Source organism: Trachypithecus francoisi, unplaced genomic scaffold (assembly GCF_009764315.1).
Source record: "Trachypithecus francoisi isolate TF-2019V2 unplaced genomic scaffold, Tfra_2.0 Contig00586, whole genome shotgun sequence".
NCBI classification, from domain to species: Eukaryota; Metazoa; Chordata; class Mammalia; order Primates; family Cercopithecidae; genus Trachypithecus; species Trachypithecus francoisi.
Genome location: NW_022680749.1, coordinates 7,075,594 through 7,102,515, shown reverse-complemented (window position 1 = coordinate 7,102,515; position 26,922 = coordinate 7,075,594). Strand labels below are relative to the sequence as shown.

Sequence of the window (26,922 nt, the reverse complement as noted above, 5' to 3'; positions counted from 1 at the left end):
GCTCAGCATCACTGACCATCAGAGAAATGCAAATCAAAACCACAAGGAGATAGCATCTCACACCAGCTAGAATGGCGATCATTAAAAAGTCAGGGAACAACAGAGGATGTGGAGAAACAGGAACACTTTTACACTGTTGGTGGGATTGTAAACTAGTTCAACCATTGTGGAAGACAGTGTGGCGATTCCTCAAGGATCTAGAACTAGAAATACCATGTGACCCAGCCATCCCATTACTGGGTATATACCCAAAGGATTATAAATCATGCTGCTATAAAGACACATGCACACGTATGTTTATTGCGGCACTATTCACAATAGCAAAGACTTAGAACCAACCCAAATGTCCATCAGTGACAGACTGGATTAAGAAAATGTGGCAAATATACACCATGGAATACTATGCAGCCATAAGAAAGGATGAGTTTGTGTCCTTTGTAGGGACATAGATGCAGCTGGAAACCATCATTCTCAGGAAACTATTGCAGGAACAGAAAACCAAACACAGCATGTTCTCACTCATAGGTGGGAATTGAACAATGAGAACACTTGGACACAGGAAGGGGAATATTACACATCAGGGCCTGTTGTCGGGTTGGGGTGGGGGTAGGGATAGCATTAGGAGATATCCCTAATGTAAATGATGAGTTAATGGGTGCAGCACACCAATATGGCACATGTATATGTATGTAACAAACCTGTACGTTGTGCACATGTACCCTAGTACATAAAGTATAATAAAATAATAATAATAATAATAAAACCTCCCCCTTGAAATTTATACTTTCTTATCCACATTCCAGTATCTGGAATATGATGCTGTTTGACAAATAATCATGTGCTGTTTGGAAGAGGTCTTCTTGACAGTTGCAACTTATGGAAATAATTATTTACCTGCTAAAAGGAAGTACCTTCTAAGAAGCCGAAGAAGTATTAAAGATTCATAAACAAGTTATATTTAGCAGCATTTAGAGAAAAGGAACACAAAACCAAAAAGCAAGCCCCTACCAAAAAAGAGAAAACCAGAAATACCAAAAACATTACTATAATTAGGCATTTTTACCTATATTTTATAATTCCAAACACAAGGGGCAAAAAAAATCCTCTATAAATGGAAGTTCTTTAGGTGGTTCTAGGTATCTGCTTCAGTTTTTAACTCTCTTCACAGTTTACATTTATAGAAATATAAATATTATTTCTTAAAATTCACATTTAATACAAACTTTAAAAAGTATTTAAATGTAGGATAGCAGCAATGAGAAGGCTTTTAAATCTAAGAACCTACAGGGCATGACAAGAGCAATTCCTAAATCCAGATAACGATTTTACCATTGCTATGTATAAGCTGCCATTTGTAGCAAGTTTTACATGGGACATTATTGAACATTTTGGGGAGTGGGGGAAAAATAAGAATCTACCTTATCATCTTTGATTGCAGACATGGGTTCATGACATGTCACAAAGCTACTTTCTCTGAAAGCAGTTAGTATCTCCAAACCAGGCTAGAATTTCTAAGGGCAGTCTTGCCTTTTGGTGGATTAAGTAATTTTTTGATGATACTTCCGTGTTTGGGGGTACATTGGCCCATTAAGATGAGCACCAAGGAGAAAATGGAGAAGTGGCAAAGCTCTAGCAATACTCTGCTGCTCAAAATGCTTTTGACACCTGAGAAAGAAGTAGGTGGTTTTGAGCCGGTAAAATGCATACACATATATAATAGTAAAACATTATAATTTAATGTTTTCTATGTGAATTCACAATTGAAATATTGTATACTATGATACGATTAATCTGTGCAAAATTCTTTGAGGTAGAGCCTTATTTAAATTCTTCATTCGAATACATACACTTTACATAAATATGATCCTCTCAGAGCTGTAAACAAAGTTTAGAAATATGGTAAAATCTCTAGAATGATCAGAGGTAATTTAGAGGCAAAGTGGCCTGTTCAGTAACTGACATTTCAACAGGAGGTCATAGCTTCTTCTGTTGATTCATGGAATGGGATTAGCCTGTGGATAGACATTTGTAGTAATATACACTGATTACATTCATACTACAGAATCATATGTTAGATACCAGAAGATAATCTTAATCTTTCGTCCTCTGCATACACTCCTATTTGGGTACTTAGCATGCCACTGCATTTACTCTTGATGACATTTGTCTTCCCAACTAGATTTTAAACATCCTTGGAGGAAGAATCATGAGATATTAAAAATCTATAAATATGTTGGCTCTTCAGAGCTAATAAAGGGGATAAAATGTACCCAGTAAGAAACCAAGCAGTATTTACAGCCAGCTATTAAGAATCTTCTCAAACACTAACTAAATATACTCAGAACTGAATTTGTTGTTTTTTGCTCTAGACCAAGTTTTGGACTTCATTTCCGAAGTTCGAATTTTCTGTGTCACTAGTAATGTCATTGACGATGACAGTGTGAATTTGCTCTGCAAGAGTACAAAGATCGGCTATTTTTAGACCTTTAATCAATGTGTCACATGCATCTTTCTTTCCATGAAGTTGATACCAATTACGAAGCAGTTGAACTTTTTGTTCTGCTGTGTCTTGGACATTGTCATTCTTGATCTCATCTATTTTGGCTTCACTGACACCATTCTTTCGAACAAAGTCTCTAACTTGACTTAGTGTCATGCCTCCAGCGATAGTGGTGATATATTTACTCAAGTCAACATCTGAAAAATAGAAAATAGTCTAAAAATTTGTTTTCTAAATGAAATTCTCATTACTGAAAACCATGTTTATTTCTTTTTTTTATAGTACTTCAGAATATAGCTAAGTCCTAAAGATCTGTGAAGGGCTGACTGGGGAATACAGAAACAAGGCAATCTTGAGTTCTAACTCCAAATTCTGCCATGTACCCAGTAATTTGTTAAATAACCTGGGCACAATATATAACATTTCTGTGTCTTCTTTTCTCATTTATAAAATAAGAGGATTGGAAAAGATCATCTATAACATCTCTCATGGATCCAATGATCAATGACCCACAAATCTAAATGTATAAACAAAGAGTTTATGATCATCTTATCCCTAAATCACAGATCAAAGAACAACTGAATGGAATCATGTATGTTCTTACAGAGTTGGGTACACTGATAATACCTGAGTCTACAGTGCACTTTAACCTCTAGATCCATTTAGGCAGGAGTTCTGTAATACATCTAGCTGATTATGTAGGAGAAGTTTCTTAAGCCTCAGACTATTGTGTCCTATTGTTACTTGATTATTTTTATCTATGAGTATTCATTATAAATTTAAACAAATTGCCTGATAAATGCTTTATGCTGAGCAGGTAGAATTGTATGAGAAATAACAAGATCCCACAATATGTCACTGAAAGTAGCAACATTATTTTACTCTGAAATTGGCCTATTACTCTAAAGGAAGCCATCTCTATGAAATAAAACAATAAAAGCCTTACCAGATAAATTTATTGCTGTTTCCTAGAAAGCAAAAAATGGAAGCAGAGAAAGACAAATAAAAATATATCTTTAGCATATTCTAAACATAAACTTCTAATTTTTCCTTAATTCGAAAAGAAGTACAATCAGTTGCTTGATGTATAAAATTAGGAAGCTAGATTAAGTGATTAAGAAGCATACTTTTACCATTCAGTTTTTATTCTGAAAGGTTCCAGCCTTGCCAGAAACTAAGCAATATTGTCTCAGTTTTTAAAGGCAAGAAACCTAAAGAATTCATAAAATAGGTTGAGGTTATTTTTCATGTAGACTTATTAAACAATAAATATAACCACTCTAAACTTTTCTTCCCTGTAACTATTCTTATTTTTAATACCAGAAAATGGCTCAGATTGAAATTTTTTTTTACCATATTAATTTAAAGAATCCTAACTCCCACTGAGCCCTGGCCCCAAATAAAATAATTCCATTAAGCGCAACAGGTTTCTTTTCTCGGTGTATTTCTTGCTACCTGAAATGTACTGATACCATGTTGGGAAAAGATACGGTGAGATATAAGGTTAACCAGCAACCAGAGAAAGTGAAGCCTTTATGACAAACTTTAAGAGCAATCTCTTTGCTCAGGCTTGGATACTGAACCCATGCCTGGTAAAGGCTGTTTCTCTGCAGGGATAACAACAACACGGAACATGGAGGTTGGCCATGTTCTTTTCTCAGCTCATTTTCAGCACACTCTCAATTCCCTCCTTTGTTGATTCTTACGGTTTTTGTGTAGAAGCCTACTTTTAAATTGGGTACCATATCATAATTCATCTGTGAGGCCCCTTTAACCTATGCACACACAAACACAAGCAATGTTTAAATAAAGAAAGTAACAGGCCAGATGTGATGGCTCACACCTATAATCCCAGCACTTTGGGAGGCTGAGGCAGAAGGATTGCTTGAAGCCAAAAGTTTGAGACCAGCCTGGGCAACAAAGTGAACCCTGTCTCTATAAAAAATTAAAAAAAAATTAACCTGGCATGGTGGTGCATGCCTGTAGTCCCAGGGTCCCAGCTAAGGCAGGAGGTTCACTTGAGCCCAGGAGTTTGAGGCTGCAGTGAGCCATGATTGCACCACTGCACTCCAGCCTGGGCTATGGAGCAAGACTCCATCTCAAACAAAATGAAACAAACAAGAAACAAAAAAGTAAAAGGAAGTAACAAAAAGCCAAATCACTAATTTCTCTATTTTTTTTTTTTTTTCAAGGAAAGCTGATACCTATTTCAATACCTACAGGATTTAAGGTTGTAGATTCATGAGGACCTTGGTTTTCCTTTCTGTGCTTTCTGCATGCTTTCTTTCTCACCACTGAAAGAACAAAGACATTTTATCAAACTCAGGTCTCAGCCTTGTAGAATGCATGTGAGAACATACTTTCATACTAAGAGAAGTATAAGAAGGGAAAAGGAGAAATTCATTGAAACTTAAAAGTGGCCAAACACCACAGGAGGCAGCTGATTTTGAAACTTCCATACCACTAAGTCAACTGTTCTAGTGAAAGGACATATCTTAATTAGTCATCTAATTACCACAAACTGGCCTAGCATGGAGATGGTTTTTGACTTATATGGCAAGCACCACTCCCTGTCCAGCAAAGATGTGGACGGCAAGACTATGGCAGGACACAGAAGCGGCAGGAGAAGCAAGTTAACATCAACTTGCTATGGATGCCCAGAAATTGAAATACGCACACAAATAACTCAAGTATACATACTCAATAGGTGTATGCATTAACGTCAACGTGAGACAGAAGAATCTACGTCTCTGAGCACAATTACAGTGTTTAAATATCCCAAATGTATTTTCAGCTAAACAACTGCTAATGGCAAGGCAAACTTTCTTCTTCAACTGAACTGAAGAAACAGAGAATTGCTCCGACAGAGAAGGGAAAATTGGATATTTCTAAGTTACCAAAAGTTGGTGTGACCCTGTAGTTGATGAATGACTTAAAGAGATTTTTCTAGACTAATTATGATTATATTTAATTTTGGCTTTTCTACTGACTCTACTGAGTCACCTTTGTATAACATGTGTTCCCATAGTATTTTAAGTTAAGGAGGAGAAATAATTTAAAACAAGCCATTAGGCCAAGGAAGAGGAGGCAGAGAAGTACAAGTTTTTTAACCGTTCCCTGCAATGTGTTTCTTGAGAATGCCTTTGCTTCTTGTGTTCTCTTTTTGCATAGGGAGATCTCAATGAATAGTGAAGAATTACTTCTGATTTTTGGCCAACTCCACTGCTGCAGAGAACCCTTGTTCATAGGAAGGATTAGAATACCACTCAATGCCCCAAAACCGTTGCTCAGAAACTAGCTGAGGGATAATTTCATTTGTTCTTATCTATCAGCTCTCAAGGCTGCATTCGGAGGCAAGAAGTTAACAATACATAAATCTACCAAACTGGTAGCTTTTTATAGGTAAGAATAAGGCAAATCTTTGTGAACTACTTCCCAAGTTATTTCAATCTGCAGTTTGAACAAAGCAAGAACTTACCATAAACAACTGGTGGAATTAGGAGAAGAAGAAGACACAACCACAGCAAATTAGATCTGGAATCTGTAGGTTGGAACATTGGACATTTTATATGAAAATAAGCAATCTTTAAGATTAAACAAAGGACTCTCAAATAATCAAGAGTGATTGGTTTTTCTTCACATCTTTCCATGGGGATGAGGGAAAGGAGAATATAACCGTCAAAAAAATAATTACCTTCCTCTTTGCACTTGGTGTTGCTGGTGAGTGTGCATTCCTTGATGATTCCATGTTTACATCTAGAAAACAAAATACAGGGGAAATTCAAAAGCCTGGCAGAATGATTTCTTGATCATTTTCAATGGCATGTTATAAATTAGGGGCCATTTTATTCGTCTTTGCATCTCTGGCAAACATATTCCCTCAAATATTTCTAGATTAGTATCTAAAGCAGGCACAAGTTGATATAATTTGGATGGCTGGATGAAAAATATCATAAGGAATGACTCTGTTTTAAGATTTCAAGAGTTAAAGGAAGATAGGAAAATAGTGACACACAAGAGAGATGAAGTAGACACAAAAATAAACTTAAACCTGGTAATAAACTGAACACGTAAATCCTACAGCTTAAACTAGCTCTTAAACTGCCAATAGTAATTCCAAAAAATTCCCATAGCCGAGAAAATGGTCAGGTGATAGCCATGCCCATGATGCCGCTCAGAGAGGGTACTCAGCTGGCCCTTAGAGGCTGCTACTTTTAGCATATGGTGGTGATCAGGAGACTCAAGAGGTTCATATATGATTTCTTTCAGACAGACAGACATTCACAGTCAGGTTGTCTGAGTTCACAGCCTCTGCCCGTTACCTGACTAGGTGAGCTTGGGAAGTCAGACTGTCATGAGCCTATTATCTCATCAATAACATGGAAGTAATATTATCTATTTCAAACGGTTATGATGAGAAGAAAATTAAATCAAGATTATGAAATATTTGGAACTACTATTATTGTTATTATTTTACTAAGTCAGTTGCTTCCCCAGTGCCTACCTAGCCTGTCATCATAGGGGCATTCTCAGACACTTGGGGCCAGGGGAGAGCCTGGGACAACTGTACATAAAATTTTCCTAGCAAATAAAACATAAAGCATCATGTCCTTAATTCTTAAGCCTATTAGCTTCCCAAGATGAATTACAAGCCAGGTTCTCTAATTTTGGGTCAAAACCAACTTCTTTAGCCTGAAAGACAAGGCCCTTCATGATTCAGCCCTGACCCCTTCTTAGTGTTTCCTACACTCCAGCCATGTACTCTGTTTTCCTGCACTTCCTTTGTCTCTTTGCAGCTGCTGTTCCCCTGCCTATAATGTGCATTCCTTCCATGTGCACCTGTTAATGCTCTTTCTTTTCTTTCTTCAAGACTCAAGCCATGAGACACATTCATGTCTTCACCTCCATCTCCTCAGGCAGAGCTGAAAAGTTTTCCTGTATAATTTGTAACACCTGGAACATAAGTCTCTTCTGATGCTATTCTCATGCTGTTGAAACACAATAGTCATTGCTTTTCTTGACTACAATAATAGTAGTTCCAAATATTTCATAATCTTCTGGACTGATAGCTTGATGCCAGGCATGTGTCTGGCTCACATCTTTAGCTTAAGTGGCCAGCAAAGTGTCACCTACACAGGAAGTGTTCACTAATGTTTAAATGAGCAGTCATCTAGTTGCTTGGTGGCAAAGCAAGACTAGAACTCTAATTCTTAACTCGCAGTCAGTGTTACTTCCCTAGGAAAATGATAACTCTCATGTTATATCTAGTGGTTTAATCAGAGAAAGACTACAACTTACTTGGTGCAAGGGTCACAGTGTTCACATACAGCAGAGTTACAAAAAAAATTTGGTTTACATCTGCACTTGGTATTCTGGGTCCGGGTGCAGTTTATTTCCACTTCTAAGCCTAGAAAATCAGTTTGGAAACTATTAGTTATAGTGGCTAATTAAAAGTGGACTATGAAAATGGTGGGCAGGAGCTGGATGGATTTTTGAGATCCACTGCTTATATCAACAGTGACAGCACGACACCAGTAATACAGCTGGTGTTTAAACACGCAACAGGAAACCCCAGGTTGAAATGGCTAGCAATCATTTAGCAGACAAACCAAGACAAACCTCGCCATTGCTTAGATGTCTCCCCTGTTCCTCTAGTCTCTAGCCTTAACACTCAATGGGTGACTTGGGGACTGGCAGCATCAGCATCACCTGGAAGCTTGTTAAAAATGTAGAATGTTAGGCTTTACCCTAGATTTACTCAATCAAGCCAATACCAAGGCCCTCACTCAGAGACTCTGATGTAATTGCCTTGAGGTGGGACCTAAACATGAAACATTTTTAGTAGCTCCCAAAGCAATTCTAATGCACTGCCAGGGATAAGAAACACTGCTTTATGGGCTGAATAGGCAGGGGAAAAGCTTTATGTCCAGGGGTTTCTCCATGTCAAACAAAACTAGAAATACTTATACTATATTTTAATCTGGGCCCTTAGAATACATTGGGATATCCATGAAAATTCAGGTCCCCAGCTGGAATTATCAGAACAACTAAATCTCCAAAGAAATGGGGAGCATTCCTACCCAACTGTTGGATTTCTGTGTCCTTGTATCTGCAGGCTTCTGAGCTTTTTCTGGTCATGAACAAGCACTATTATACAAGCATAAGTCAAGGCCAGAAACAAAATAATTTCTGAGGTTTTGATTTGAGCTGATGAACCCTGTCCTAGGGTTCATATTTAGTCATTCTCCTGTATCTGGAAGAATTGCCTAGACTTACTCATAAAGGTCTAGACCAGTAATTAGCTCGGTACCTGGTCCTGCGGTACCCTAGCTACCTGTCCTTCCCTTTCCTATGTGTCAACATAGCACCATAGTAGGCCCCAATTTCAAATTGTCTTATAAATGGTTCTACATGGAATTCCAAGATTGATCTCTTTCAATTGCTTTTTAAGACTCTTACCATGTCCTTCGTCACACAATCTACATCTTCTGCATTTGGAAGAAAAATGGTCTTTGTCTGTGTACTCCTTCCCTTCTTGGCAGGGCACGCAGTCTGGTTCATCCCCATTGACTGTGCAGTCCCTAGCTTTCCTTTTGCCTGCCCAAGGGAAAAAGGAGCAAGTGTATGAACAGGACACGGGCAGGTAACAGGGTGGGAAGTATGCAGGGATGATAGACAATAAAACTCTTCTAAAACACACGGGGAGCGGGGTAGGCTAATGATATATCAATACAATGGGGGAGAAGATTATTGTAAAAGTCATGTCAAGAGCCAGGAAGTCTCCCAAGACAAAAGCTAAAAGAGTGACTGAAGCCCATAGAAATAGGATGATTAGCAACAGGAGCATACAAAACAAAGGAAGGTTAGAATGACAAAGTGCACTGCACAAAATGCCTTTGCCAACAACCAACTTCCTTGGAGAAAGGGGAGAGGTTGGTGGGTATATATTCAGAGTGGGGATTGCTGTTACTGGACACTGAGGTTATCAAACTGACTCACATTGCTCTGACTTTTCATTTAACTTTCCAAAGTCCACAAACCCTGATAAGAAATAGTGTAATAAGGAAAAGAACATTTGAAGCTTTAAAGGCCTTGGTCAAATCTTGAAGAGCTATAAAATCTTTAACAGTGTTGTTTCGCCAAGCCTAAATTTCATCCTGCGTATGACAGAGATAGTAATATTTCCCTTGCATTGCTGTCAGAACTGCACTTGGTCTGCCTAGTGAGCACGACAGTTCTCTTTGTTCTCCCCTTTCTATCACTTTCTCGTCAAAAGACAGGGTACGTACTGATGAGTTTCGAGAAGCATTAACATATTTATACCAAAATTTATTATCTATCAGGCTTGTTATCTTAAAACAAATAAGTTTAAATAATATACACTATTTGCATTAATTTACTTTAAAAATAAAGTGAGTCACTGTATTGCTATTAGTAAGCACCATGCAATGTGTTCTCTTAAAAAATTCATTTATCTGATAGGTGTTTATTAAATGTCTATTAAGTGCTAGGAACTTTTTAGAAGTTTGATATTATGCAGGAAATAAGATAAAGCCTTCATCACCAAAGACTTCACCTTCTCAGGATGGAGGTAGACAATATACAAATCAATATATTGATATCAAGTGCTAAAAAATGCTAGAAAAAGAAAGCTAGATGAAGGTAAGGGAATAGAGAATGAAGACAAAAGTGACAGAAAATACCAAGAGAAGTGTCTCAGAAAAACATTACTAGTGACTCTAATTGTTAATGGTATAACTAGTTTTTAAAAAATAAGCAGTTTAATCTGCTCTGCTCACCTATACAGCAAAATTAATTTCTGCTGTGTTTCCTAGGAACATGAATTCCTTAATAACTTCATATTTTTTTTTATTCTTTTTGATAAAATATTTACTACATGAGCAAATTATGACATGTAAATATATATGCTATTTTAGTAAGTAAAGACAATAGTCTGTCAATAGAAAAAAGACAAACTGGAGACTCCCAGAACAAAATTCAAAAATAGTGCATAGGGCTATATAACATTGTAGCAATATTTAAAGAAAACACAGCCCAAGTCCAAGTATAATTTAATTTTTTGCTAATGGTATTTTACTGGTCTCTGAATGGTCTCTTTAATAAATTATCTTACAGAATGTGCCTAGCACAACATCCTTGGTATAATGGAGATACAATAAACCACAGGTTCTTTGGTTCTGCCAAAGAATGAAAACAAAATTTATTAAAATAAGAAAATAAGTAGTTGTTTTATTGAAAATCAGATTTTAAAATACATTTTTTAGTATAATGGTACATATGCTTATTACAGAAATGTTGGAAAAGGCAGGAAAGTGTAATAAGAACTTATGTATCAGGCCGGGCACAGTGGCTCATGCCTGTAATCCCAGCAGGTTGGGAGGCCAAGGCAGGCAGATCACCTGAGGTCAGGAGTTTGAGACCAGACTGACCAACATGGCAAAAACCCGTCTCTATTAAAAATACAAAAAATTAGCCTGGCGTCGTGGTGTGCTCCTGTAGTCCCAGCTACTTGGGAGGCTGAGGCTGCAGAATTGCTTGAACCCAGAAGGTAGAGGTTGTAGTGAGCCGAGGTCATGCCACTGCACTTCAGCCTGGACTACAGAGTGAGACTCCATCTCAAAAAAACAAACAAACAAAAGACTATATATCAACAATCTTGAGATACTGCCTGTTATTTTGTTGCATTCCTACGCATATAAATACATACATACATGTATATACACGAGCATACACATAACAGGTATGTGTGTATATATATGTATAACGTGTATATATGAAATATGTAGGCAGTATACCACAGAATCCTTCTTATTGAATATGATGATGTAGGGAGGACTTCTTTGATCATTTAATCAAAAATGTCAATTTACATAGGAAATAATTTTAAAATACTGTAAATATTTTATTTTAATTTATAAAATATAACTTTATAATCATTTGACAATATTGTGATATAGAAGTTATTAGAATCCCAGGTTCTTTCTTTCTTAAGTCACATCCATAACGCATCACCTATAATTTCCTGTTTGTCTGTTTTTCTCTTCCTTTCTTTGTTTCTTTTATTCTCCCCCCTGCCTCCCTTTCTTTTTGACGAAATGAAAACATAAACATACCAATAATCTGTATGAATGGCTTTAGAGATTTTTGTGATTTTTCCTACCACTTAACTTTTATTTTTCCCTTACAAAATTCATCAACAACATTTTAGCAGCTCATCTTTACTAAATTCTCCAAAGCACTGAACCTAATTTTCATAGAAATAAAATCTGTCTTTTCTCTGTATTTACATTTCATTAATTTATACAATATTCAATCAAATTACATAAGAATATCACAACACCAATGAGCGTAAACAGATTTGGGAGCAACTTAAATATTGATAAGCCTAAAATTCAACAAGAGGGAATTGAAGTGGGAAGAATATTTAACATGGTTGGATGCCATCCAGGATATTTTCTAGAGGAATCAGGGAGAATCAGTTAATCCAGCCAGATCAGTTGGAAATCACTTAAGAAGATTTATATAATTGAGGATTATGTTAGAAATGTATCAGAAAATATGACTTTGTTTGATACATACTATTTCAGTCTTTAAATATTCCAAAATTTACCTAAGGAATCCCACATCATATTGATAAAGAAATATCATGCATGCAATATTTTCCTTTATTTTTGATTACTTTCTCAAGGTATTTTCTTAAAATTTAATTGCTCTCTTAGCGAGTATAAACATTTTTAAATTTTTGACGCATATATCCAAATGTCTTTCTTAAAAGTTTATAAGAATTTACTTCACTTCTTAAATGAAAATAGAACAAAGCAAAACCAAAAAAGCAATAGACAAAAATCCTTGATAGTTCGACGTGCAAAGCATATTTTGTTCATTTTAATTTGCATTTTAGGTTTTAAAATTATCAACAAAGATTTCAATTCATAGGGCAAATTGATTGTGCTTAGCAAGTCATAATAAAGCCAGGAAGCCATTCTTTATTTGTGTCAGAGAAGATCTAAGTGTAAATGGATTTAAGTAAAATGGGTTGGGTTACAGGGGAGATTTTTCCATAAGGGTTATTAAAATCTGGACAGGAAGCATACGGAGACTGGTAGAACCTTTTCACAAACAGGACCCATCATGTTTTGCAGCTTGAGTGCTGGAAGCCTGGGAGGCCAACCATGAAACCTACTACAGTCCTTTTCTTGTTCTACTAATCTATCACATGAACCCATGTGCTATTTTCCTTTTTTCGACTCTACTCAAAGTTGAAGAAATGTTTGCACAATTGCATTTTGCTTAGCTTTTAATTTACCAGTGTTTGAAGGATTTCTCATCTGAAATTAGTTTGCCATTCAAAGTATTGATTTAAAAAAAAGCTGTTGGTTTCTGCCTGTTGCTTTTCTTATTCATCTAGTTATTCAGCTGCAAAATGCAAATATATTTTGCAGGCTTCAGTGCCAGGACAGCTTTCTTAGAGACCTTCTGATTGAAGGGAAGTGCTGAGACATATCCCTTAAGAGTAGAAGTCTCTTGCTTTCAGAGTTCCACTATTGTTATGATAGATGCTAATCAGTTTTGGCATGATAAGCTTTCATATTCACAAATGAGTCATTTTCGCTTAGGAAAAAAACGGAGCCAAATAGACCAATCTTCTCATTTCAGAGTTGCATGTCACTTGTAAATTAAATTTATCCATAACCACATCAAATAAGCGTGCTAAATATAAATAAAACTCATCCTTGGAAAATAATTTCATAGTTGTTTTTCTCACAGTTATGCTATATAATACAGGAGAACCAAAAGCTGTAAAATTATTATAGCCATGATTACTATGTGCTACTCCTAACTGTGACTTTCACTGTAATCTCTGGATATTTTGTGTAATATACCTGGAGGACAGGGGTTACGGCAGAATTGGCCCTCGTGATGCAGGCCTTCCAAGTTCTGAGTCTCAATTGTAGTAACGATCTTCCTCAATTCAAATCCATTGGAGCTGATATCAGTCACTTGGGCATTAACACATTTGGACAATAATGTAGAAACAGAGGTAAGAACCTGTAAAATAAAAGCATGAAGAGAATTTTATTGATTTCTGAAGTAACATGGTAAACAAGTTTTATTGATTTCTGAAGTAAGTAACATGGTAAACAAGTACAATCTGCCCAAAATTGGCAGTATCGGCTGTGCACAGGCAAAGCCAACGTGAGGGCTCTGTTGTCTTTCAGATTTCTCTCCGAGAAAGCAGCAGGTCACCTGTATAGCAGTTCAGACCTCAGGTTCTTCAAACCACACTAGAAACAGCACCATGGATGATAGAAACCAGGTGTTCTAACGTGAACAGGGCCTCCCACTTATTGTCCTGTGTTTGTGGGTAAAATCAATTACATTCTCCAAGTCTCAGTTTCTTTATCTATAAGCTGAAATAACCTCTTCCGCATAGGTTTGTTGTGAAAATAAGTGGAATAATGCACTTAAAGCTGTTAGCACAGAACTTGGCACATAACAAATACATGCCCAATAAGTGTGCTATTTTTATTATTAAAGTTTCAGTGAGGGGAGCATAGTGGAGGAGGAAAGAGAAAGTTCAAAACAACTGTGGTTTGAATCCCAGGTCTGCCACCAAAGATGAATATCCGAGAAAGACAGAGAGAGAGAGAGAGAGCGAGGCCCCCATGGGTATAGTGCCCTGCCCTCCTTGATATACTAATTTCACGCAATATTTAGGAGACAGTATTATTGGGGGAGCACAACTCCTGGTTTAAATCGCCAAGTACTCAGGTGACAGACTACACAGAGTGCGAGAAATGATTTGTCCAAAAATTCAGTTAAGAGTGGCTAACAAGAGACTCAGAGCCAGGACTTCTGGCCCAAATCTGGGCTGTTTCATATTTGTAGAATAGTTTCCTAAATATTTTACTCCACCTAGGCATGCAAACAACTCCATTTGTTTATGGACAATTATTGGCAAGAAGCCTGCAAAGAACCTTCAAAACAAATGGATGCTGGGGAAAGGGGAGGTGTTTGGCAGGAATTTGCTAAGAATCAGAAGTCAGCCTGAAGACCTCCAGTCTGGGAAAACTGTGCAAGACCCCTAAAGCCAGGGCTCTTGCTGGCAGGGAAGGCAAAACTTGCCAGCCCCGCCCAGAAGCTTGGGAAGAAGCTGAGTTTGCATTTCCCTCCCTCCACTTTCGGCAATGAATTTCTCAGAACAGCCATGACCATGATTGTAACCTCTGGCAGGGGTGAGGAAATGGAATGCATAGACAAATAGTTAGAAGCTGGAAGTCATCCTATGCTAGAATCTGTGCATTCCCTTTGAATCTCTCAGAAACAGGGACACATGAAATTTGTTCTTTGTATCCCATGACAAGAAACTGAGAGAACAATTGGATATTCACCCATTGCCTGCAGCATCAGTGAGGAAGAATTACTTTTCATAGCCAACCAGGTTACAGAGTAGAAGAAATGATGCAAGAATTAGCAGACACAGAAGATAATGACTGATGCCCTGCCCCAGCACCACGCCAGTCTAAAAGGATCTCCACACTTTCTCAGGAATGGTCAGCCCCGGATCTAGCATGGCAGTTACAAATAGAGCAACAGCTCAGTGACTGAATTAAACTAACTACTGGAAGAGATATAGACCCCCATTCAGGCTTATTCCACTGTCAGTTTGGCAAATGGATTTGAAAAGGAACCAAAAGAAGAAGAAAAAAAACCCCAAAAACAAAATAAAAGTATATTACCGTTTTACCCCCTGTTTTTACTGAAGTTCAAAGCAAACAGGAAAAGATTTTTAAAGAGCAGCAAAAAAAAAAAAAAAAAAAAAAAAAAAGCATTCAGCGGTGAGAAATGACAGCCCTCAGCATGGCAAGAATGAGTAGACAGATGCCTGGAACAGTCAGTGAGAATTCTCAATTTTGAGCACAGCATCAGACTGCAAACAGTTTGTTGTGACAGAGAGAGGCAAAAGCAAGCTTTATAGTCATCACCGTGAAGAGAGTTTTACTTTGGTGTTTTTTGTTTGTTTGTTTGTTTTGTTTTTGTGGGTTTTTTTTTTTTTTTTTTTCAGATGGAGTCTTGTTCTGTCACCCAGGCTGGAGTGCAGTGGCACAATCTAGATCTCGGCTCACTGCAACCTCTGCCTCCAGCATTCAAGTGATTCTCCTGCCTCAGCCTCCGGAGTAGGTGGGATTACAGGAATGCGCCACTATGATGGCTAATTTTTTGTATTTTTAGTATAGATGGCATTTCACCATGTTGGCTAGGCTGCTCTCAAACTGCTGACCTCAGAAGATCCTCCCGCCTCGGCTTCCCAAAGTGCTGGGATTACAGGCATGAGCCATCACACCCAGCCAAGAGGATTTTACCTCTAGGCAAAGCCCCACAGGAGAATTTCTTCAATATGACCATTGTGCTCAGCTACTGCAGAAAAAAATGTCCTCTTGATGAGGGGGTATAACGGTGGTCCAGAAAATTCAACACTAGAAGGTTAGGGATTAAGAAATTGAAAAGCGAAAGAAAAGAAGGACATTTCAAGAAAAAAAAAGTTTCAGCAGTATATTATCTTTTAACACACAGAAATTTTAATGGTGCTTATTTCTAGTTGCTAAGACTATTTTTTTTCATTTTGCTTAACTCATCTTTTCTTGATAACGCATATGTGTTTGTTGTATAATAAAAAAATTTAAAAGGTAGCAGGGTTGTGTTGAGCCTAAAGATCTATACTGATTTATCATAATCACCTGTGTTATTATTTTTTAGTAAAATGGAAAATCTGGGTAATAATGGTAGTAAATCTATAACAGCAACTTAGTATTTGAAAGGTGGAAAAAATTTCTAAACCTTTGAATTATTAACATTTAATTCTTTATATAAATTTTGGGTTCTTTTGCTCTTCTAGCTTTCTTTGGTAGTCTTATAATTTTACTAAATCAAACATCATAAATATTAACCTTTGTTTAATTGGATATATTTTCTTAAACCAGCATAATCAAAGCCATTTTATTTCTCTTTGGTCCACTAGGGCTAAATATATCACCACTCATTATAGCAACGTTGTTTGATGGTAAAGAAAATTCTCTTTTATTTTTGAAGTAAAATTATTGGACCCAAAAATATGTTACACTAAAGAGAACTTTTTAATTTTTGAAATCGAAAGCTCAGTTATACAAATCACCAGAAACTGGTAACTACAGCTTGCAGTAATTTCTGCCTCTGATGAAATCTTGGTTTATTTTCTCTTAAAGAATACTTACCATGGAAATGTACTTTATTAACCACACTCTGATAGCTCCCCATGTCAAAAATGCAACAGGAGCTGCTGGTTGCCAATGAGACAATAAGATAAACAAAAAGTGCCTCATAATTTAGCATCTCATTGTGCTGTTACTGAACTAGGAATAAACAGATATATTTCTCAGAACACCTGTCTCTTTTTATACTTCTAGAGATGACATGGGCTAACTTTCTTGTGTGGCTTATAAACTGAAAAAAATCTAATAATGCAGTATTGTTTAGGCACCCATAGAGACTACTCTGGGGAGAAAGACACATATAAGTTCTAGGAAGTCTGTCATAAAATATTATGAATATTATTTTATATTTGAACTATTTTTGAAAGTGCACTTTATTATATAAGTATAATGGTTACCCTTCTATACAAGCTTAATAAAATAAAATGCTTAGCTTAAAAGTCACTTAGAAATGCATGTTAATAGATTTATCTGAAAGTTAGACATCTCAAATTGAAAATGGACATTTTAACCCCTGGCTTTGAATTTCAAATAGATTGATGAAAATAGATGGGTTATGGGGTTCTACAGGAAAGAGTGCTCCCCACCCCAATCCTCTCAGAATGCAGCAAAGAAGTAACAGAAGGCAGAGGGGTACTTGAGAGAACAGTAGAAACAGAAAGTGAGAATTTTTTTTTTTTGAGATGGAGTCTCACTCTGTTGCCAGGCTGGAGTGCAGTGGCGTGATCTTAGCTCACTGCAACCTCCGCCTCCTGGGTTCAAGTGATTCTCCTGCCTCAGACTCCCGACCAGCTGGGACTACAGATGCTCGCCACCACACCCAGTTAATTTTTGTATTTTTAGTAGAGATGGGGTTTCACCATGTTGGCCAGATGGTCTCGATCTCTTGACCTCGTGATCTGCCTGCCTCGGCCTCCCAAAGTGCTGGAATTACAGGCGTGAGGCACCATGCCCGGCCAAATTTTTTTTTTAAAGGGGGGTGTTGACACCAGCAAAACATCCAGTTAACTTCTAAAAATTTAAACAATTAAACTAAAAGTTGGTATCTCATTATATTTACAATTTAGAGCAGAAAGGACTTAATAGATGACCTAGCCCAAACCCCTTTTCTGTTAGAGATGGCAGTGTCCCAACTGGTGAAGTGACTGGCCCGCAGCCATGCATCTAGCAAAGGAGATTCAGGACTGTCATGGGCTAAATCGTGTCCTCCCCTCACTCCCAAATTCATATATTGATACCGATACCCTAACTTCCTGAGCCTCCGAATGTGACAGTATGAGGAGATAGGGTCTTTACAGAGGTGATTAAGTTAAAATGGTGTTAATAGGGTGAGCCTTAATCCAATGTGACCTTTTAAGAAGAGGAAAATGTGACCTTTTAAGAAGAGGAAATTTGGTATATACAACTTCCGGAGCTCTGGTATTTGGAAGGCTGGAAGGGTCCAGACTTTGGAAGAGTGTCTTGGCTTCACTGTTTTTGTTTTGCTTTTTTTTTTTTATTTTTAGCTAAAGCTATATAAACCTTGTAGATTAAACAGTATACACTTCTAAATTTGAAGAAGAAGAAGAAGACGAGGAAATTTGGACACACATACAAACAGAGGAAGATAATGTGAAGACACATGGAAAAGAAGGCCCTTTACAAGCCTGGAACAGATCCTGCCCTCGTGGTCCTCAGAAGGAACCAGTCCAGCTGGCACCTTGATATCAGGCTTCTAGTCCCCAAAACTGCTGACCCAGTCGGCAGTCCTAAGAATTTAATATAAGGAATGAACTACAGTCTCTTGATTCTCTTGGATTCTTGATTTGTGAGACATTAGTGGTACATATAAACTTGGGATCCCTCACAGCTGAGCCCAAGAATTTCCCATCTTGGATGATCACTGAGCTAAACAGGCAAGAGATTTCCCATGGTCTTCGGAACTAGAATTAGCAGGTGCCAATATGAACTGGAGCTACTTCTTTCCAGACTTATTGGTCCTGCTAGGCTGGGTTGAAATCTCACCACCCTCTACTGTTGCGGACAAAAACGGAGCAAGAAATGAAGTTCCACTGACTAATTCTTCTTGTCTGCTTGTAGACTTTCAGGTACTTATCAACACTTGAGGAAAAAGAAATTCTAAAAGACGAATAGTTTATTATTGAATAGTTTAACATTTCCAATAAGATAATGCATCTCTAATATATCTGTGTAAAAAACAGGGATATAGTGATGCCATCTTGTCCTACTACATTATTGAAAACCTGAAATAGAAGTAAAATAAATTTTTCTACATGAAAGAGATAAGCAAAGATCCCATTTGTTTATATGTTTTTAACATGTGTACATAAAAATATACATGGTCATCTTATCCCAGGGATGTCCTCTTTCTTTCTTAAAGCGAATCTCTGGAAAGTCCAGGACAGAGGTAGTTGAAGCAACAGTTGCAAGTTACTGATTAGATCCATGACTGGCCAAGCCATAAATAAAACACAACGAATGAGCCTAGGAAATTCCATCTGAAATTACATTTTGAGTTTAGTGCTAGAGTTAGAAAAATAGTTCTCAAGACCCCGACAGACATCAGAATTCTGTAGTGATGCATTATTTATTAAGGCCCCCACACAGACCTAAGGAATCAGGATCTCTGAGAATGGGGAAGTGCCCCTGGTGACTTTGATGCTCATCACAGTTGCAGGGCAACTAGGTCAGAGGAAGCAAAATCTGAGGTTAGCAGGTTACTACATTTACATGTGAGAATATAAGAGTTTTACAGACTAAAGGCATCTGTGTTCAGCACTTGCAAATCAGAATTTGACTTCTCATGAAGAAATAATGACCCTTCCAAAAATAAGCCTGAAGAGAAAAGAAATGACCTTTGGTAGAGGAAATGGGTAATGTGAGGGCTATTGAGCCCTAAAATACAGCCCCAGAGTCCTTACAAGCCCAGAGGGGCCACCTGGGTCATACAAGAATAAAGCAACCTGGGATAAGAGACTACAGAGAGAGGGAGGGGCTTGGGACCAGCTCTGCCTGGTCCCAAGGAGCAACCATTGCTGAGCCCCAGGGGAACAGGGACCATGTGGTATGGGAGCCCAGATCTTCCACTTTTCAAATGAAAGCAAAATCCCCCAACACTTAGATGATGGTGACTAACACTAAAAATAAACAAATGCATGTGTGCATATATACATACACACTTTATCTGCAGGCTAACAAGACTGCCTGTGGGCAGTATAGGCCCGGGTTTTTTTGTATTGTTTTTGATTTGACAAATAAAAAATTGTATATATTTATAGCATATAACATGATGTCTTGAATTGTGTACATATTTTGGAAGATAATTAGCTAAACTGAGCTAATTAACATTGGGCATTCCTTCACATACTTATTCATTTTCTTTTCTTATGTGTGAGGAGAACACTTAAAATCTACTCTTAGTAATTTTCAAGTATACAATACATTGTTATTAGCTATAGACATCAAGTTGTACACTAGATCTCTTGAACTTATTCCTTCTAACTGAAATTTTGTATCTTTTTGTATCCTTTGACCAATATCTCCCTAACTACCCCCCAACTTTGCCCCCTACCAGCCTTTGGTAACCACTATTCTACTCTCTACTTTTATGGATTCGAATCTTTTAGATTCCACATATAAGTGAGATCATGTAGTATTTGTCTTTCTCTGAGTATAGGCCCAATTTTTAAAATCAAGCCTAAATCCTTACAGACATTCATGTGAAAAACAACAACAACAATCAGTTAATTAGGACCAATGATCTCTTTGTGAGAATGGCTAAAAACCAAAGCTAAATCCTCAGCAGAAAACAAGAGCTTTCACCCACATACTCTGACTTCCTCTCACTCTCTTCTTCAAGATCTCTGCCCTCACAAATAAAATGTATTCACATTTCTCACATCTTATATTTTTATAGCCTCACAAAACACAGAGATGAATAGAAACACAATGCTGCCTGACTTCATCGAAGGACAGGCTGTCATTAATGAATCCAATGTCAAATTGTCAAATTTACTCTAATTTTGCCTGTTTATCCCAGTCCATGCCTTAACACAACCTACAGTAAGCTTGCTCACTTTGCTGGGCTGAGTATATCTGCTGATTGAATTTGTAGTCAGATTTGCTAATTTAAAACGCTGGCCTTGCTCTAAAGGTATAATTTTTTGTTTGTTTGTTTTCTTTTTAGATGGAGTCTTACTCTGTCGCCCAGCCTGGAGTACAGTGGCATGATCTTGGCTCACTGCAACTTCCGCCTCACAGGTTCCAGCAATTCTCCTGCCCCAACCTCCCGAGTAGCTGAGATGACAGGTATGCCACCACACCCAGCTAACTTGTGTATTTTCAATAGAGTCGAGTTTTCACCATGTTGGCCAAGCTGGTCTCAAACTCCTAATCTCAATTGATCCATGATCCACCCACCTTGGCCTTCCAAAGTGCTGAGTGACAGGTGTGAGTCATCCACCCAACCTAAAGGTATAATCTTATACTAAATTCACTATCATTTCTACTTAGTGGGACTCAGGCAAGTTGTCCTATATAACTATGATTGCTATTTCTAAATGCCTAAAGATGGGGTGACTGGGCTGTACAACAGTTTATTTCAAATCAAGAAAGCAGTTGTGATCAAAGGGAAGAACCACCTCATTTCCTTCCGGGGAAGGTGAAGTTACCAATCTTACAAAAGTCAACTTCTCTCTGATTTGGGCTTTACTACTCACACTGTCACTTCAAAGACAATAAAGGTAGGCAAGTGGACTGAAGATTTGTTCCTGCTTGAGACTGAATTGAAGATATTTAATTGGTGTTAGAAGTCTAACTATATAAAAAGCTAAAGACTTTTTTTAAGCAAGGATTTTCCAGAAAATAAAGAGGATTTATTAGTTAAATGTTATTTTTCCACTTTTATGAATATATATATACATATATAGCAAAAAGAAAATTATACACTAAGGTTCTTGTAGTGTTGTACCTTATAAGGAAGTACAAGGTACAACATATAATATTATGTTGCTTTTTATCAAGTTTTAAATTGTCTTATTTTATGATTTTTCATCATAAGTACTACAATTTTCATATGTAAGTTCTATGAGTAACTTTTGGGTAACAAGAAAAAGTCATACACACGCACACACACACACACACACACACACACATATATATACCAGTACATTTAAGAAATGCTTTTTTCTAATAGTAAATTATAAAAATAAGTAATAAATAAATTAAAAAGTAAATAATAAAAATTATAGTACACTTTGGGAGGCCAAGACAGGCGGATCACCAGGTCAGGAGATCAAGACCATCCTTGCTAACATGGTGAAACCCCGTCTCTACTAAAAAATACAAAAAACTAGCTGGGTGAGGTGGTGGGTGCCTGTAATCCCAGCTACTTGGGAGGCTGAGGCAGGAGAATGGCATAAACCCAGGAGGCGGAGCTTGCAGTGAGCTGAGATCCAGCCACTGCACTTCAGCCTGGGTGACAGAGCGAGACTCCGTCTCAAAAAAAAAAAAAAAAAAATTATAGTAATCCCAGCTCATTTAATAAATGCTCTCTCCATAATGTATCCAAGAAAAAATACAAGATAAAAATTATGCAGAAATAGAAAAAGGTTTGTGTAACATTCAAAGGAACAAAAAGCAGACTATATATAGCTCAAATTAAACATGCAATTATGTATATGTGTAGACAAGGCTAGGAATTTATAAGTAAAATCAAAATTCTTTATATTAGTTGGGTGAGATAAAGTATAAATGTAGTTTTTAAATATTTGCTTTTTGTTTCACATTGTCTGGTCATTTTTTCTATATTTACCTATTTAAAAAGAAGAAACCGATGGGTTCACTCTCCTATATTTGGTTTCAAGTTGCTTTTTGTCAATTTCAAGTTTTAAGTGGTGTTATTTCATTTTTCACCATAAGTCAGTAGTCTTTAGTCCCTATTACAAAACATGTGCTCACCAAGGGACTTTTGGAGCCTAAGATAATTCGCCAAAAGCAATTAACTTCCTAGGGGCTTTCAAGTGGGGGGATTTCCTTACTTAGGTTTCAGACCATCTCTTAACAAACAGTTATTCTCTCAAACTGGCAGTTTACTCTGGTAATTTGGCACCCCTAAAGCCTTCTAGTAGCCTTCAAAGAGGTTCCTTTGAAACACTGACACTTCTCATGTGTTAACATGAGAGTATTCAGAAGGAAATTACTTGTCCAGTGTCTCAAAGACCTTACTCAGAGACAACGTCTAAATTCCAGATCTTCTTTGCCTCTAATTATTTCATCTTTTCCCCTCTCTAAACTCAGTGGCAAGAAAATTTTTTTTTTCCAAATTAAAGTCTAATTTGCTGCTAAGGGTGGTAACTGTATTTCAGGCACGAACATTAGAGGATTTTTCATTAGTCTAACTGTAGCTGGTAGTGGGGGTGATGCCATTTATCAATTTAATTTTTGCTTGCAAGCCTTGCCATCATTTACAAATTTGGGTTTTTCCATCCTGGTTGCTAATGTCTTAATTCACATTTATTATTTTATCGTATTTATAAGACTTCTCAAGTCCTTTGCGATGTAAGTACAGCCCATTAAAAACAAAAATAAATAGCCCAATTTATGTTCATCAAGTTGGCTTAAGAAAAATTATTAAATTACAAATTAAACTACAAAAATGATTAAATAGTCCCTTTTATGTTCGTTGGGTTGGTTTAAGAAAAATGATTAAATTACAAATTAAATAACTTTCTTTATTTTCCTCACAAAACTATTCTGTATGGCTACTTGTAAATACACAGCTTTATTTTCCAAAGGCCCTCTTCCTTCCTTTGACCATAAGATAACCATTCTAAAAAATGTAAAGGAGATAAAACTGGCTGTCCAGTGATTGCCTGGCCAATGTCCTAAATAATGCAAGACAAAACCTGTTGGGGCCCAATAAAATAAAAATCCATGGACTCTCAGAGGCTTCGGAATTCAAATGAGCCTCATGGATCCACATCCCTTCGATTAGGCATCTGCAAGCTGGCATTTCTGAGCGAGAGACTTTCTAAAACAGGCTGCTCAAGTTTCTTGGCCAATAACAGGGTCATGCACAATTAAAAAAAAAAAAAAAGCAACCACAGCTATTTCTCAAACAAATTTGTAAAGTAAGTTTTTTTTCTGTCTCCTTTAGAAATTTGCCAACATTTTGGGATTTCTAACTTTGTTATTGTTAAGTGTCAAAGTGAAAACACTGAGAAATAGGAAAGAGAAAACTAACACCAGGAAGGTTGAGAGAAGGAAAGAGAAAGAGAAGAAAAAGGGGTTAAGGATGGGGATATTTGTTGACTATAGTTATCATCAGAGTCAGAGGACTAGGGGAAGAGGGGAAAAGCAGAAAACAGCTCCCCACCCATCTACGTCCAGCCCATTAATAGAATTAAAAATTTGCTTCTGTATTCCAAGTAATTCGCATTTTGCATCCATTTTATTTATTGCTACTACTAAGAAAGCACTAACCGTGAAGGCATAAAAGCAAACATTTTCTGGAGACACATGAGGTGACACAAGAGTGTTGAAACTTCTTTAAGGATACAGGCCTGATGTCAGGCATGTCGTGAACGCAAAACCAATTTCTGTGTAACCAAATTTAAAAGAGTTCTATTAAAGGGGATAAATGGAAGATATACCGCAAAACGTAAAAAATGATTACTTAGGTGATAGGGTTATGTCTGATTTTTGTATTTGACTCATCTGCATTTATAAATTTTATTTAATAAGCCTTAATTTCCTAGGCCATATATCATATACAAATATTATAAATTATACCTAACTTATAGGTATTATAATATGTATATATACATAAATGTATGTGTATATATGCGTGTGTGTGTGTGTGTGTGTATTCTTTCAGAAAAGCAAAGTTTTCTTTGGCTTTAAACACACGCAGCCTCTGGTAAAGGTGCTATTGGTACAAAAGTTCAACAAGCATAGCTCCAAGCTTTGGCAATTTTCTTACATTTTGCTAATACTGCTGTCCATGAACTAAGAGATTTTCAAAGCAGCCAACATTGCATTAGTGCAATGGTTAATAACAAGGGAGAGAAGAGTGTGGTCTGAGACTGTATAAATGGTTTCTCAATCTTGAATCATAAATTTTCTCCAAGGAAGTTTCTAAAGAAGCCCAAATAGTGCACATTATTTCTGAAAGGAACAGGAGGATTTTTTTTTTTTTTCTAATCATAAAATGGACCCAGACATCTCAGCCTTTTGGTGTAATCTGGATATCAGATGCAATCAGGGAACAGCCTGAGTTTTGGAGTTAGATCTGAGTTCAATCCCCTATCTGCCATTTACTAGCTGTGTGATCTTGGTTGAATTACTGAAGCTCTCTGAACCTCATTTTGCCATCTCTAAAATAGGGATGTGGTCATCTTCCCCACTACATGGCTCTCCTGGGAATCCACGGAGAGCACATTTGTAAACATTTCTCTCGCTATGCTTGACACTTTGTTGGGGCCAAAAAAAAAAAAAAAATCCATGGACTCTCAGAGGCTCCGGTACTCCAATGAGCCTCCTGGATCCACGTCTCTTCGATTAGCCATCCGCAAGCTGGCATTTCTGAGCGAGGGACTTTTCAAAACAGGTTGCATAAGTTTCTTGGCCAATAATAGGCGCCGGGTTCTGTGTGGTGGGAACGGGTACCACCCCAGCAGGAGACCAGGCAGAAACTACCATGGGAGTGCAAGCTAAGAAAGGGCAAAAGAAGAAAGAGAAGGGCAGAAAAACAAAACAAAATGAAACCACTAAGGCAGCGACTTACAGTGTTAAGGAGAGAATTCCCGGAAGGGAGACGACAGTTTCTTTTTCTGTGTGACAATAAAAAAAGGTAAACAAGCCTCCAGAAACTCATTCAGCCCCCATATAACTTTTTCGAGAAAGAAACAGTGCCCTTCTTCCGAGCCCTCCGGTTTAACCACTGCTTCGGGGCTGACTTATTTCCTACGTCTGAGAACTGCCAGAAAATGAGCAATATCTGTTCTGAAGGCTGCAGGCTCTCTCCCCGCCCCCGCAGGGCGGCGCGCGCTCACCCACCAGCGCCGCAGCGGATCCTTGGCTTGGCTTGTCAGGGCTTGTCCAGGAGTTCCGCTCCTCTCTCCAACCGGGGTCCTCCTCCAGCGACCCTAAAGCTTCCCAAACTTCCGCTTCAATTCCTGTCCGCCCCCCACGCCTACCTCTACGTGGAGCACAGTGGTCTCCGAGGAGTGCCGGAGCTGCCCCGCCTGCTCCGCGGGGTCAGCACTTCGCATCAAGTCCCTAGAAAAGCGAGTCCTCCAGCGTTCTGAGCACCCGGGCCGGAGGGAAGATCCTAACAGCCCCCGGGAGCCAGTCTCCAACGCCTCCGGCAGCAGCCCGCCGCTCCCAGGTGCCCGCGTGCGCCGCTGCAGCCGCAATCCCGCACGCGTCCCGCGCCCGCCCCACTTTGCCTATCCTCGGGACTAAGACCGAGTAAGCCTCCACCCGGGGAGGAGAGGGCTCACCAGAGGTAGGAGGGTCCAGACGCCCAGCATGGTTGTTGAGCAATCCTCCGAAGTGAAAGAGCCTCCCCAACTCCGCACTGAGCGGGTCCACCAACCGCGGGAGAAGCGGCAGCTCCGCCTGGGCAGCCAGGGCTGGCCTCAGGGTGTGTTCCGTGCCAGTGCCCGCCTCCGGCGCTCCAGCCAAGTCACTCGTAAACCGCTTCCCTCACTCCCCAGAAGTGTCTTTGAACACCTGGGTGTCACTCTTGCGCGAGATCAGAGACGAGCTCGCGAAAAGCCCCCGTGGTCAGGAGGATGGGAAGGAAGCCTCTCTGGGGAACGCCCGGGTTGGGGAGGGCTCCATTGATTCAGCAACTTGGCCTGCGCGCGGATAGGGAGGGGGAGAAGTCAGGGTGAGGAAGGAGTCAGGGTTTGTTGCACAAATGGGCATTCCCCGTTCCGGGGCGTTCCTGCAGTGGCTGGCAAGCTCACTTCAGGTGAGGACCTCGAGAGCCTGCCTGCTGCCCTTTCTAAAGACTTCGGCTGCAGTTCAACCTGCGAAGTTGAGGGGGTCTTGAAGGAGAACGCAGCTCAGAGTGCACAGGTCCTGCCTGGGTGCACAGCCTTGGCTAATTGCTGGAGTCAATCAGAGGAAGACTTGCGGGGCATT

General features: G+C 38.4%; 1 protein-coding gene across 4 annotated transcripts; it reads right to left on the bottom strand.

Moving 5' to 3' along the window:
- Positions 1-1,029: 1,029 nt before the first annotated feature.
- Positions 1,030-26,922, bottom strand: FAS (Fas cell surface death receptor). Of its 4 annotated transcripts, none has more exons than XM_033215912.1 (9): positions 26,274-26,922; positions 13,405-13,570; positions 8,960-9,097; positions 7,799-7,907; positions 6,195-6,256; positions 5,979-6,056; positions 4,721-4,794; positions 3,447-3,468; positions 1,030-2,697 (listed from the first exon to the last, which is right to left on the bottom strand). In XM_033215912.1, exons 1-9 carry the CDS (start codon positions 26,301-26,303, stop codon positions 2,366-2,368), a joined length of 1,011 nt encoding a protein of 336 aa, XP_033071803.1. In that variant the 5' UTR covers positions 26,304-26,922; the 3' UTR covers positions 1,030-2,365. The 4 variants fall into 4 exon arrangements, with proteins under 4 accessions (XP_033071803.1, XP_033071813.1, XP_033071780.1 ...); XM_033215922.1 differs by having other exon boundaries at positions 5,979-6,041; XM_033215889.1 differs by lacking the exon at positions 26,274-26,922 and adding an exon at positions 25,556-26,237.